This window comes from Crocodylus porosus, unplaced genomic scaffold (assembly GCF_001723895.1).
Source record: "Crocodylus porosus isolate Cpor-Errol unplaced genomic scaffold, CroPor_comp1, whole genome shotgun sequence".
Taxonomy (NCBI): Eukaryota; Metazoa; Chordata; order Crocodylia; family Crocodylidae; genus Crocodylus; species Crocodylus porosus.
This window is the reverse complement of record NW_017728931.1, coordinates 9,229,768-9,241,015: the sequence shown is the minus strand read 5'-3', so window position 1 is coordinate 9,241,015 and position 11,248 is coordinate 9,229,768. Positions and strand designations below refer to the sequence as shown.

General features: G+C 44.3%; 1 protein-coding gene across 1 annotated transcript in view; it reads right to left on the bottom strand.

Moving 5' to 3' along the window:
- Positions 1-11,248, bottom strand: part of FKBP4 (FK506 binding protein 4) — a 23,675-nt gene continuing 12,427 nt past the window's right edge. The window contains exons 3-9 of the mRNA XM_019544172.1: positions 9,095-9,215; positions 8,668-8,824; positions 6,569-6,659; positions 6,267-6,350; positions 5,185-5,370; positions 3,599-3,838; positions 1-685 (exon numbers count right to left, since the gene is read on the bottom strand). Of these exons, the coding sequence (XP_019399717.1) occupies positions 575-685; positions 3,599-3,838; positions 5,185-5,370; positions 6,267-6,350; positions 6,569-6,659; positions 8,668-8,824; positions 9,095-9,215 (990 nt within the window). The 3' untranslated portion in view covers positions 1-574. The remainder of the gene's footprint in view (positions 686-3,598; positions 3,839-5,184; positions 5,371-6,266; positions 6,351-6,568; positions 6,660-8,667; positions 8,825-9,094; positions 9,216-11,248) is intronic.

The following is an 11,248-nucleotide window of genomic DNA, read 5'->3' as shown; positions in this document are numbered from 1 at the left end:
CTTTTGGAGTTTATCTGGAGCTTTATTATTCAAGCTTTGACTTCACAGTCTTCACCTTCAGCAATGTGCAAAGAACAGGCATACAAGGAAGGTTACAACACTTACTCATGGGGGGAGGGATCTCTGCTTAACAGAGGAAACAGCAAGGGGCAAGGCTGAGGTGGAAGAATTGGGTGCAGCAATTTGTTCTGAAGTCTCATGTGAGGACTCTCGAGGAGTACGTAAAAATCAAGGAAACTGTTTAGGAAGCAAAACCTGGGATCAGAATGAGCTGGAATAGGATGGAGGACAAAGAGACACACCAATGGCAGAATGAAATTAAACAAACCAGAAGGAATCTGGACAGAACCTCCAACAATAACTGAGCCAGAATGAATAAATAAAGTCCCTAAGAGTATACCAGATGCGTGCAGCCACCGAGCTTCCTACGCAGACACGCACAGCTGTAACCAACTGTGGCACTGTGGCCCCAGCCTCTGCTCCCCTGAAGCCGCTGTCCAACCAGATAGAAAAATAAAGGTCTAATTCACTGGAAATTCTTCAGTTTACAAAACTAATGGAACCGGGTTTATTTTTATGCCTCTGTGTCAACTTCTGATTTATCTTCAACTCCATTCTGTTCTTGGTCTTTCATTTCTGCATCTGTGGTATGGCTGCCACTTGTCTGGAGAGTGTCAGCTTCTGACTGCAAGGGAGGAATTTAAAGAGTTTAAACATTTGCCCCTTTCCAAGTACCAAGTTGCTTCTACAAACATTCATTTGGTGCTTCTACCTGTTGTATCTGGGACTTCCTAAAAGTCAGCAAAGATTTCCAAGAACTTGAACCCCAATGTCTTGATTCCTTGCTGCTTTGTCAGGCAGCTAGGAAATGAGGAGGAGCTTACAGCTGCCTGGCCAATGAGTAATTTACCTGTAGGGTACCTGGAGTTGCAACATGCACGGTTCAGGTACCCTACAGGTAATTTGTTATTCTGCTGTTAGTAATGATGATGTGGTTCAGGTGCTGAACTGAGTAATTTTGCCATAAATACCCCTGTTTATAGCAGACTCCAGCAGATTCTCCCTATGCCTGAAGAAGAGTGTTTGTGCCCCAAAGAACAAATTTTCCAATTATGTAGTTAGGTTTAATAAAAGATATTGCCTTTGCCCAAAGAACCATGTCTGCTTATGTCCTTAGAGCAACATGGCTACAACCAACACCCTCTAATGTTTATATGCACTCAGAGTCACTGCCAAGGCAGGGTTCATAGATGAACTATTTTGGAATGACAACTGGCCATCACGTCTCAAGAAATCCTATTACTTCAAGATGTACAACACCTCATTCTCCTTCAAATGAGTGTTCATATGTATGTTCTGCATAAGGCACTCCAAAGTGTATGTGGGACCAGGCCATGTCTACAGAACAGTAACTGAGGCAGTTTTACTGGACTTGGCATCTGATCTGGACTCCTCAGAGATCCCCTTACATCTTGCATGTATTGCTTGTGACTGTAAGCAAAGCTCCAGGTTATTTCACAGATGCCTAAGATGGATGTTTCCAATAAAGCTGCTATTGGTGCTTGTGCTCTGAGGCCCACTCTACATTTTTACAGGTTGTGCAATTACCTGAAGACCACCAGCTATGTGTGCAAAGTAGGTATTACACAATAAAAAGGTACAACCAGCTGTAACAATAGGTTGGTCCTCCAGACTGTACAGAGGGGCTTTCAGAGAAGTCAGTGCCAAAGAACAAAGGAGCTCATGGAATCAGGACATGGAAGTTTCTGATAATACCGTAAGCACAACTTCTTAATGCTTTTTTGTGTGGGGTTTCTGACACCAGAGTTTGTCTGACACTGTTTGGAGCTGCAAAGCCTCACATGAAGGCAGTGAAAGAGAAAATATCTTCTGGAAGAACTCTTTTCCACCCTTCATCTCAGCCAAACTCGTTTTTTTGTCCATTCTGGCTGATGTAAATGCAGGTGTTCTGCAAAGTAGACAGGCTGTGCTCACATACTGGCTACTGGAAGACACGGCCAGGGCCCCTGGAATTCTGGTCCAGTGCTGGGTAGACATACTCCGAAGGTAAATATGTAACCAAGCTTTCCTTCCTTGCAGGCTCAAAAGGGGAAAGAAAACTTTTTTCTGGAGTAAGAGAGTTCCTTAGGCTATAGTGGCACGGTCAGCTGGTGTAGCCTGTCACCAGGTGGGCAGAAACCTAGAGGATGTACTAGATCCAGATTTCCAGAAGAAAAAACTGACAGGCTGCCAGAAGACCAAGCTGTTTACCAAGTCAAGGTCTATTAAAATCTGTACTAACACTAACTTATTAGAAAAGCCATTTAACAACTTTCCACAGAAAAACAAGTTTAAAACTCTGAATGGACGGCTCAATACAAAACTTCTTCCTTAAGTTAAGAAAAAATGAGACGTAGTTGTAGTGTTTCCTGCCCCGAGTTGGACTTGATGACAAGCTGAGGTCCCTTCCAGCCCTATCTTTCTGTGTTTCTATGGACATCCAGTTACAGGTGGGGGATTTCTCATCTGTCATCCCAACAACTGCTCCTCCTGCCATTCTATATGTGCATGGGGGAAGGCACAATTTTTAGATTGGGGATCAGACCACAACTGCACCCTTCCTACCAGGACAAAGCGAGCCTGGGATCCTGATCCAAATCCTGGGGCAGTCCATCCAGCCACACTGTCATTGTAAGGTTGTGCTGAAACCAGCCACAAATTATTACACATTTTTTGTGTAATGATTTTGTGGCTGGTTTCACTTTTTGTGCCATTAATTGCTTGAAAGTGTGGCCATGATACATTTTAAGACATGACCAACCAATTAATTGCTTCTTTAGCGTAATGTCTGCCAAATGTGTATGTTGTGCTTTGCCCTTTACTCTGTTGGCATGAAGCAAGAGGGCTTTCAGGGTACACATACACACACATAAATGTTGTTAGCTAGGAATCTCCTGAATTTTAGCCACAGGCATTCCGATGGCTGACTGCGTTTCTTCTCTTGCAGTTTGTTCTAAATAAGGCTACGTTTGTGCTTAATCATTTCATGTAACAGCCCACCAGTATGCCCATATTCCTATCCCAACTTCCCTCTGAATGATGAAAACTTGTAAAAGAAACATTTGCATCCCACTCAGCTGTCAGTGTGGCGGGGGGGATCCTTTTTCCAAGAGAGTAAATCTGATACCCAAACCTGATACCACAGGGATGTACCTAGCATCCACTGAGGTAGTAATGTGGACTTGCAAAACACCATGACTCCTGTTGCATCTATTCAAGGGTATCAATCTCATCCAGCCTCCCCAGGGCTCCTTAGGGGCTAGACTTGGACCCAATGGTGGAGGACTTGGGATAAGTAGAGTCGGGGAGCTGCAGCAGTTAATTCAGCCATTGTATTCCCCCATGCCAACAGAGGGCTGGCATCCCCAACAGGAATAAGGTGAATTTTGGTGCTGGGCCCCTAGTTTTTGGCCCCTCAAGGAGCCCCATGGGCTAGATGACACAGCTCCATGTGGCAGATCTGCTTGCTGGACATATCTGCTGTAACCCACTATGCACTCATTCCACTCTCCCAGTTTGGCACAGTGCTACCAGTTACCTTAGAGTCCTTGTCAGCAAGCCTCTGGAACATGTTGGCATACATCTTTTTCTCTTTTTCATGCTGCTCCCGGATCTTCTGCTGACAGGTTACTAGCTGCACTTTGGCTGCTTTGTTGCTTGGGTAGAGTTGTATCACCTTCTGGAAATCTGCTCGGGCCAATTCAAAGTCATTGACAGCCAGATGGGCTTCCCCACGCCGAAAGAGACCTTTCTCATTGCTGCTATCCAACTCAAGTGCCTGGATGAGAACAATGAAACAAACAAGAATTTGACTCCAGGAAATAAATCCAGACAATCAGCAGAAAACTCTTTAATGGGATGATCTTTCAGATTTTAGGGAGCACGTAGTTCCAGGAATTTCTTCAGAAGGAAAAGGAAGGGAGCAGATTGTAGCAAGACATCAGAGAGGGAGTCAGAAGCTGTTGATTCTAGTCCTGGCTCTAAAAAAGACTTTCCATACGAACTTTGGGAAGTCACTTAAAACTCTCTGAAAAAGTTTCCCTGTTTGCAAAGAACACATTTCATTAGGGGTGCATGGATATCAAGGGTTTTTTTGGTTAATACCAATGGCCAATTATTAATGAGCCATATTGGCTCATTAATCCGACTGGATCATAATCAATCTGATTGCCTGTCTGCAGCCTGGGGAGCAGCGTCTGGCTAGTAAGTCTGTTAGGGAGAAGGAAGAGGTGTGTGTGTCTGGGGGGGTCACAGTGAGGGAGGGAATGGGGCTGGGGCAGGAGCTGCAGCTGGGGCAGGGCACAGGACACCCATGAGCAGCTTGTTCATGGGGGGCAGGTGGCTCCTGCCACTGTGCACATCCCTGGGGGAGTGTGCATCCCATGGGGGGGTGAGGGGGGGTGCTCCCCAGATCTGTACCAGGGCAAGGGCAGGCTGCCGTTGCAGGCTAGAGCCAAGGGTGACACTGGGCTCTTCCTGGCAGGGTGGTTGGGCCAGGACTCTGTTCAGGAGTAGCGCTGCCCCCTGCCCCCCGCAACACTGCCATCACCACCCCAACCCCTCTGCCAAGAAGAGCTCAGCACTGCCTCAGCTCGCAGTGGCAACCCACCTTTGCCTTGTGCACAGAGCTGGGGAGCACCCCCACAATGCCTCCTATGGGGGTGTGCACAGCAGTGGGAGCTGTCCATCACCCTCAAGAGCTGCTTGGGGCTCCATCCTGTGCCCCACCCTAGCTGTGCAGGGCCTGTGCCTGCCCCAGCCCCACTCCCTCCCTCACTGGTGGTCTCCATCTGCCCCCTCCCCCAAGCTGTTCCCTCCTCCATGGTCCCTCTCAACTTACCAGCTGCCAGGCTGCACTCCTGGCCACGTGCATGCTGTGGCTACGCACATATTGATACTATATGGACTGATGTATCGGTGTACCTCTACATTTAACTTTCCCAAGTACTATCAGATAGTAAGTTCTAAGATGTTTCAAGGACAATGAAGGTAAAAACAATTGTGGCTTCAGTTGAATTGGATGTTAGCTACTCTCCCAATGTGGGTAAGGTAAAAGAGGAACAAACACAACACAGTGATTTGTGTTCCAGTTAAAGCAACAGCTAATGTGAAAAGCCTTGTTACCTTGTTGCAGTTTTCCAAAGCCTGGGAGTACTCCTTCAGCTTCAGATGGCACATGGCCAGATTAAGGTGGGCAGCAAGCTTCAAGGTTTTGACTTTTGCATCATCCTCTTCAGAAAGCCCTGATTCATGCTCCAGCCATGAAACAATCTTCTTGTACTGTAATGTTGCCTGTTTGTATTTCCCTTCCTGTAGTCAAGGGACCCCAAGACAATTTAGCTTCATTATGTTCTTGTCCCCTTAATTTAACCTAGAAGCCATCTTATCATGAACAGAAAATGTTTTCTGTAGCCAAATCCCACCCAAGTGTTACGGGGGAAGGTAAAATACTCCTATCAGGCCAGCTTCTAGTAAGTTCCTGTATCAGTGCAAGATGCCTAGAACACAGCTCAGTTCTTCCTGGGGTGTATAGTATAGTCTCTCCCCTGCTACTCCCACAGGTGTTAAATGCTTGAAACAGAGGAAGAGGCAGGCTGGGACTATCCCCTCTGCACCAGAAATATCTACATGCAAAGCAATGAACATACTATTACCCTAAGGATACCAGGGCTACCACTCTGGTCTTTGGGGCTCCCATGTTGGAATCTACCATGATCCAGCCAGAGTTTCCCCTGAAAGGACACAGTTTTAACACAGCATCTTCAGGCACCCTCTCTAGATAGGATCATAGTCCATTAACAGCCCTGTCTCATGACATCAAATTCAAGTCTTTTAGCTTTGCCACAGATTTCTTGTCCAAGCCCCAAAATCACTTTAATAAGAGAAAGTTCAGTTCAGGTACCATGCAGAACTACCTGGAGGGGGAGAGCTGCAAAGCTCCAGCACCGCTGACTACAGTCACTGTAGCTCAAGAAAGTACCAAGTTGGGTACAAGAAAGAGCTTCCTATGAAGCGTCATGCTACAGCCTTTTAGATCCAGGGAAAATACAGACTGGATACTGTGGAGAGCTCCCTGAAGGGACAGCCATATTCCAGTGCCATTCTTCAGCACCAGATTAAAAAATTCTCTTCTTCAGCAGTGTGTTACATTCTGCATCAACATATAAGGGTGGAAAAAACTGACAATAAACAGGGAGGACTTTTACCTTAAAGTACTGAGTGCCTCTCTCCTTCACAATGGAGCTTTGTTCTAGCTTCTCATCAGTGTTCATCTCCCAGGATTCCTTAGCCTGTCCAGACAAACAAATCAGTCACCACCCCTCTGATTCCGGAAGAATTGGGAGGGTGGGAATCATGCTGAAACTCAAGGGGGCTATTGTTGAACATGGAATGGAACCCAGAAGTTACTATTCCCATGCCTGGCTAGCTAAACTCCAAACTTTTTCTTGTTGAGGAAGGGACTGTTCTTGCACACCCATCTCCCTTGGGCGTCATCTCCAGTTCCTACCTTTTCAAAGTTTTTGAGTTTCACTTCATATTGCAGTTCTGCATCTGGAGGGATCTGAAACTTCTCTTTCCCAGCACGCCCAAAACCATAGCTATAATAGAGAGGAAAAAAACGTTGTTTCTAAACAATCCAGTTTTCTATACTAGTGAAACAAATGACTAAGAAAACACATTACTAGATGTATCAAACTTACATGCTGCAGTGTTAACAGATAATGACACAAACAGGCTTTCTGTCTAAAAGCAGCAGAGATGGGGGGCATAAGGGAATAAATTAAATCCTTTATTTCTAGGTTACCAATTTGCAATAATATTATGTCAACAGCATCTTTAAGTTCTTACCATCTCATGACTGTGGAATAACGTATGTCAATGGGGGCCAATGTTTTTGGCAGCCACGCTACAGATAAGTCCTGCACAATCTGAGTGCTACTCTGATCCCCTTCCCCTGCCCAATCTGCTGCTTTTCTTTCTGCTCCCTACCTGATCTGCCAGTCTGCTTTCTGCTGTATTCCCTGTGCTCCCTGCCTGAACTCTTTCTCTACTTCCTCCCCTATTTGCTGCTGTGCTGTCTGTCCTCTCCCTGATTTAGCGCATGCCACACGCAGAGGCTGCCTGTGCCACTCATGGCACTTGTGCATCAGCTTGACCATCCTTGGCTTATGTGAAAAATTTGCTGGCCAGTTCAGTTCCCATGGATGCATCTCCACTGTAAAAATAAGATAAACTGGGACTAGGTGGCTCCCCTGCTGCAACTTGAAGCCAAGAGACCAATAATTTATCCTGCCTGGAGAAAGAACTACTTACTTCCACCTAAAAGAAGCCCTCCAAGCTAAGGGGTCTAGCCTGTCCAGGTGAAGAAGTTTGTCTACTGATAAACCTAGCTAAACCTAGGTTCAATAGAGACAGAGGATTTTTGTGCCAATGACTGTTTACCCAGCACCTTTTGCCAGCACAGTATTCAGTTTAAAATGTTTCAAAAACCAAAATCAACCTGGGTTTGATGGAAGCTATCAGGACAAACTTCTCTCTTTACTTCCAGCCCATGTATGATAACGTGCTCTGTGCTGCTTCACTGGAAAGAGGGACTACTACTTATACCCAAGACTACCGAGAACCTGCATTTGGCTCCCCATACCCCAGAGTGACTGTGAGCTCATTTAAGAATACAAAGAGGTTTCTGAAGAACTCCCTACAGCAAAGTAGGGTTTTGGCTAGAACCGTGTCTAATTTCAGAAACAGTTTGCTCTTCTCCCTAAAGGCTTCTCAAACTGTTCACAGTTCTAGCTAACATTTCCTGACATTCTCTCTCCAGCCACTATGTTTATAGGATTATCATTTTCTCAAATGGTGGTGCTTAGAAAGCTGACCTCAAGAACTTCATTCTTCTGAGGCCACTCCTTATCCTAAGTTCCCTCTCAAGCATCACTACACATCAAGAGCGTTAAACTAACTAACTAATCAAGAGGCAACAAAAAGGATGACATTTACAAAAACAGGAGTAGTATATGTAGGGATGCCTGCTGGGATAAAAAGGCTATTTTTTTTTTAATCAGCAAAGGCACTTCATTTGACTGCTACATGGTATAAACCAACCCAACATATGGGGGCAGAAAAGGCATTAGCCATTGTAATTATGTAGTATTCAGTTAGGAACAGCCTAGGGTTTTTATACCTCTCTAGCCCCTGAAAAAATTAAGAAACTGGATTAACCAGCTCAGTGATCTGTTTTTGTGTAGCAATACCTCTGTTCTTACATGACATCTAGCTCTGTAAGAGTCATTGTTTTTTTTGTCACTAAGCAGCAATGAACCCAGGTCATATTCATTCTAAAAGTATCCCTGACCATAATGCTGCTTCCCATAACCTGGATCTCAGCTAGCTCCATGCCTCACATACCAGAATTTCTGTGCACTCCAGATATTGACTCTGATGGAGGAGAGGCAAAGAACTGTAATTAATTAGAAGGGCGCCTTATTTATTAAGCATCATTCTCCCCAACCAGTATGGCACTCTATGAATCTTCAAAGACAGGTATTGGGGCTATCTTGACTCAGGGTCAGAGCCTAGTAAAACAGCAGAATTTCAGAAAATGCTTACCTGGGCTTGAGATAAATAATGGATTCTTCCAATTTCTCCATTCGCTGAATGGCCTTCTCCAGGCCAGGAGGGAGATCATGGTTTTCTCCTTCTCCAATCTCAAACCGCAATTCCCGCTTGTCAAAAACTCGCTCTCCATGTCTACCTTCTAGCTGGACTGGTGTTCATAAAAAACAAAACACAACACAACACAAAACCACCATAGGCAAACCAGATAAAAAACAAATTTATGTTACAAAGTTCGAAACAGCTGCAAACTGAAAGGTGGTTTTAGAATGGTTCTCGGCAACCTAATAAGAGGAAGAGGAAATATGTGTTCACTTGTCTTGAAGGAAGGAGGTGCAAGTGAAATGCAAGTACTCTCTTACCACCCACTCACAGGCAACCTCCTTTGCTATTTCTCAACTTACTCCTTGAACAGACTTACTCTCTACAAGGGCTCCTTCATTGGGTTTGGAATAGCCTTCCCCCTTCTTACAGATTCTTCGGATTATTCCGCCATCTTCATCATCTGTGAGATCCTCCCCCTTGAACTCGAACAGCTCTATCTGCAGACAAAAAGAGAAGCTCTCCAGTTACTTCTGTAGTACCAACTTGGGGCTCTGACAGAGGAAAAATCAGACGGCTCAACAGCCAAATGTTGCCTGTAGGCAGCCACCATTTTATGTAACATTTTGACAGGTATTAGACAACCAAAGCCATAGCTACTGCATTATGTAGGTGCTGGATGTGCCTTTGTGCTGGACAGATTCAGGGCTGCCAAGCTGTGCTTCTATCCAGCCCTCTAACTGCTAAAGGCCATTTAAAGTCTAAATACTGTAAACCATGAAAAAGTCCCCTTTATCCGCCAAGATGTTGTGAGCATACAGTACTACTGCGTACAGATTAACTGACAACAATGATGCTGCATGTAGCTTGGATCACATTACAAAATTAAGACCGCGTTCTTTCTACAGGCTGTTCTAAAAAGTGTTGTGTTTGTGAAGTAGGGATTCATGTAATCACAAAAATAACCCTTAAAGGCAAAATAATAGAAATTACTTACATTTGGTAGTATAAAGCCAGATTTGCTCCCGAAAGTGAGGTTATACACTGGATTTCAGTGCTTTCTGGGTGAGTTCTACCTTCACGTGCTTTCAGACTATATGTGATACCAACAGGCCAGTCCTGCAGGACTGAAGCAAACTCAAGAGCAGATCTTCAAGACTCAAAAGACTACTGAGGTTCAGCCATGTCTATCTTAGCTTAACTCAATGATTCCAGACCTGCTTGTTTCCCCTCCCTATCCCTTTGTGCTGGACTGATAAAGGATGGCTTTCCATCTTCCACATCAACCTTGACCCATCCCTACCTAGCACATGCTGCTGTAATCATATTATTCTTGTACATGGGACTTCAGTTGGGAAGAGCTGGCACACTGTGAAAAAAATCAAACTAACTGTCTGTGCTGACTACTTGAAGGGAAATAAAGAATAGCCCATGTTACCACAGAAAGCTGGCTATGTTGGAACTGGGTTCTTAATAACAATCCTGCAGGAGTCTAGTTGGGTAGGATTTTTGTGAATAGGTGGCAAAATTAAATGGATGAATATCTATTCTGGGATGATGCATGCAGTGCTCGCCAGTGATCTGATTATATATGACAAATTTTGTAACAGACCATGATGGTAACAAAACATTGTTTAGATCAACAAATATATTGTTACCACCTTCATTCTTAGCAGCACAAGTGAACTATTATAATCATCCTTGTTTAGTCTGAAACACCCTGTTTTTAGATGGCAAATAAATTTATCCTAGGTCACTATTGTGAGGAAAGTTACAGAACAGACCACAAATATCTACAATCAAAAAAGTAGTAACATTATTAACAAACAGCAGAAAACTCTTCTGCTTGCACATTCTGACAGTGTTTTTTGATTTTCTTTTAAGGGCAGCAGAGATGCAGGCAGACTTAGCCCATTTGACATCCTGACTACAGTAATGCTTATACTGAGACAAGCAAGAGCAGGTCAAAACAAACCAACTTTTACAAAATTCTGCTGACAGTACTATTTCTGCCCTGCATTCCTACTATAAGGAATATGAAGCCCTGTGTTGGCCACCTTTCTGCACCTTTTATTTACAGCTTCTGCTTTATCTCTACTTTTCAGCATGTATTGAACCTGGCACGAAGTAAGAAAAGTGAGGAATGAGTCCAGTGTTCCAACCTGTGACCAGTAGAGAGGTGCCAAATACTGATGTGGTAAGGAGTTACATTTCCAAAAGCAGACTCTCAAGCCATGAGAGGCTGCTTTCATTTCTGTTTCCCACTAACACTATAATTGTTCACAGGCTTTTCCTTTGCATATGATATCACTAGGGAGAAGCCATAATTCCTTGATGAAAAAGTAGCACATTAACAGAACAGAGAAGAGACCAGATCTTCATTTTAGTTTGGATTTTCAGTTTTTAACAAAACTGGCTTGTGTCAATATACTGGAAAGAGCTCCTGGGACCATCTCCCTCCAAGGCAGGATTTCAGTGTTGCTCAGGTTGCCATGTCTTTGTATAATGATTTGGAAGGGTTATGTTTGGAATG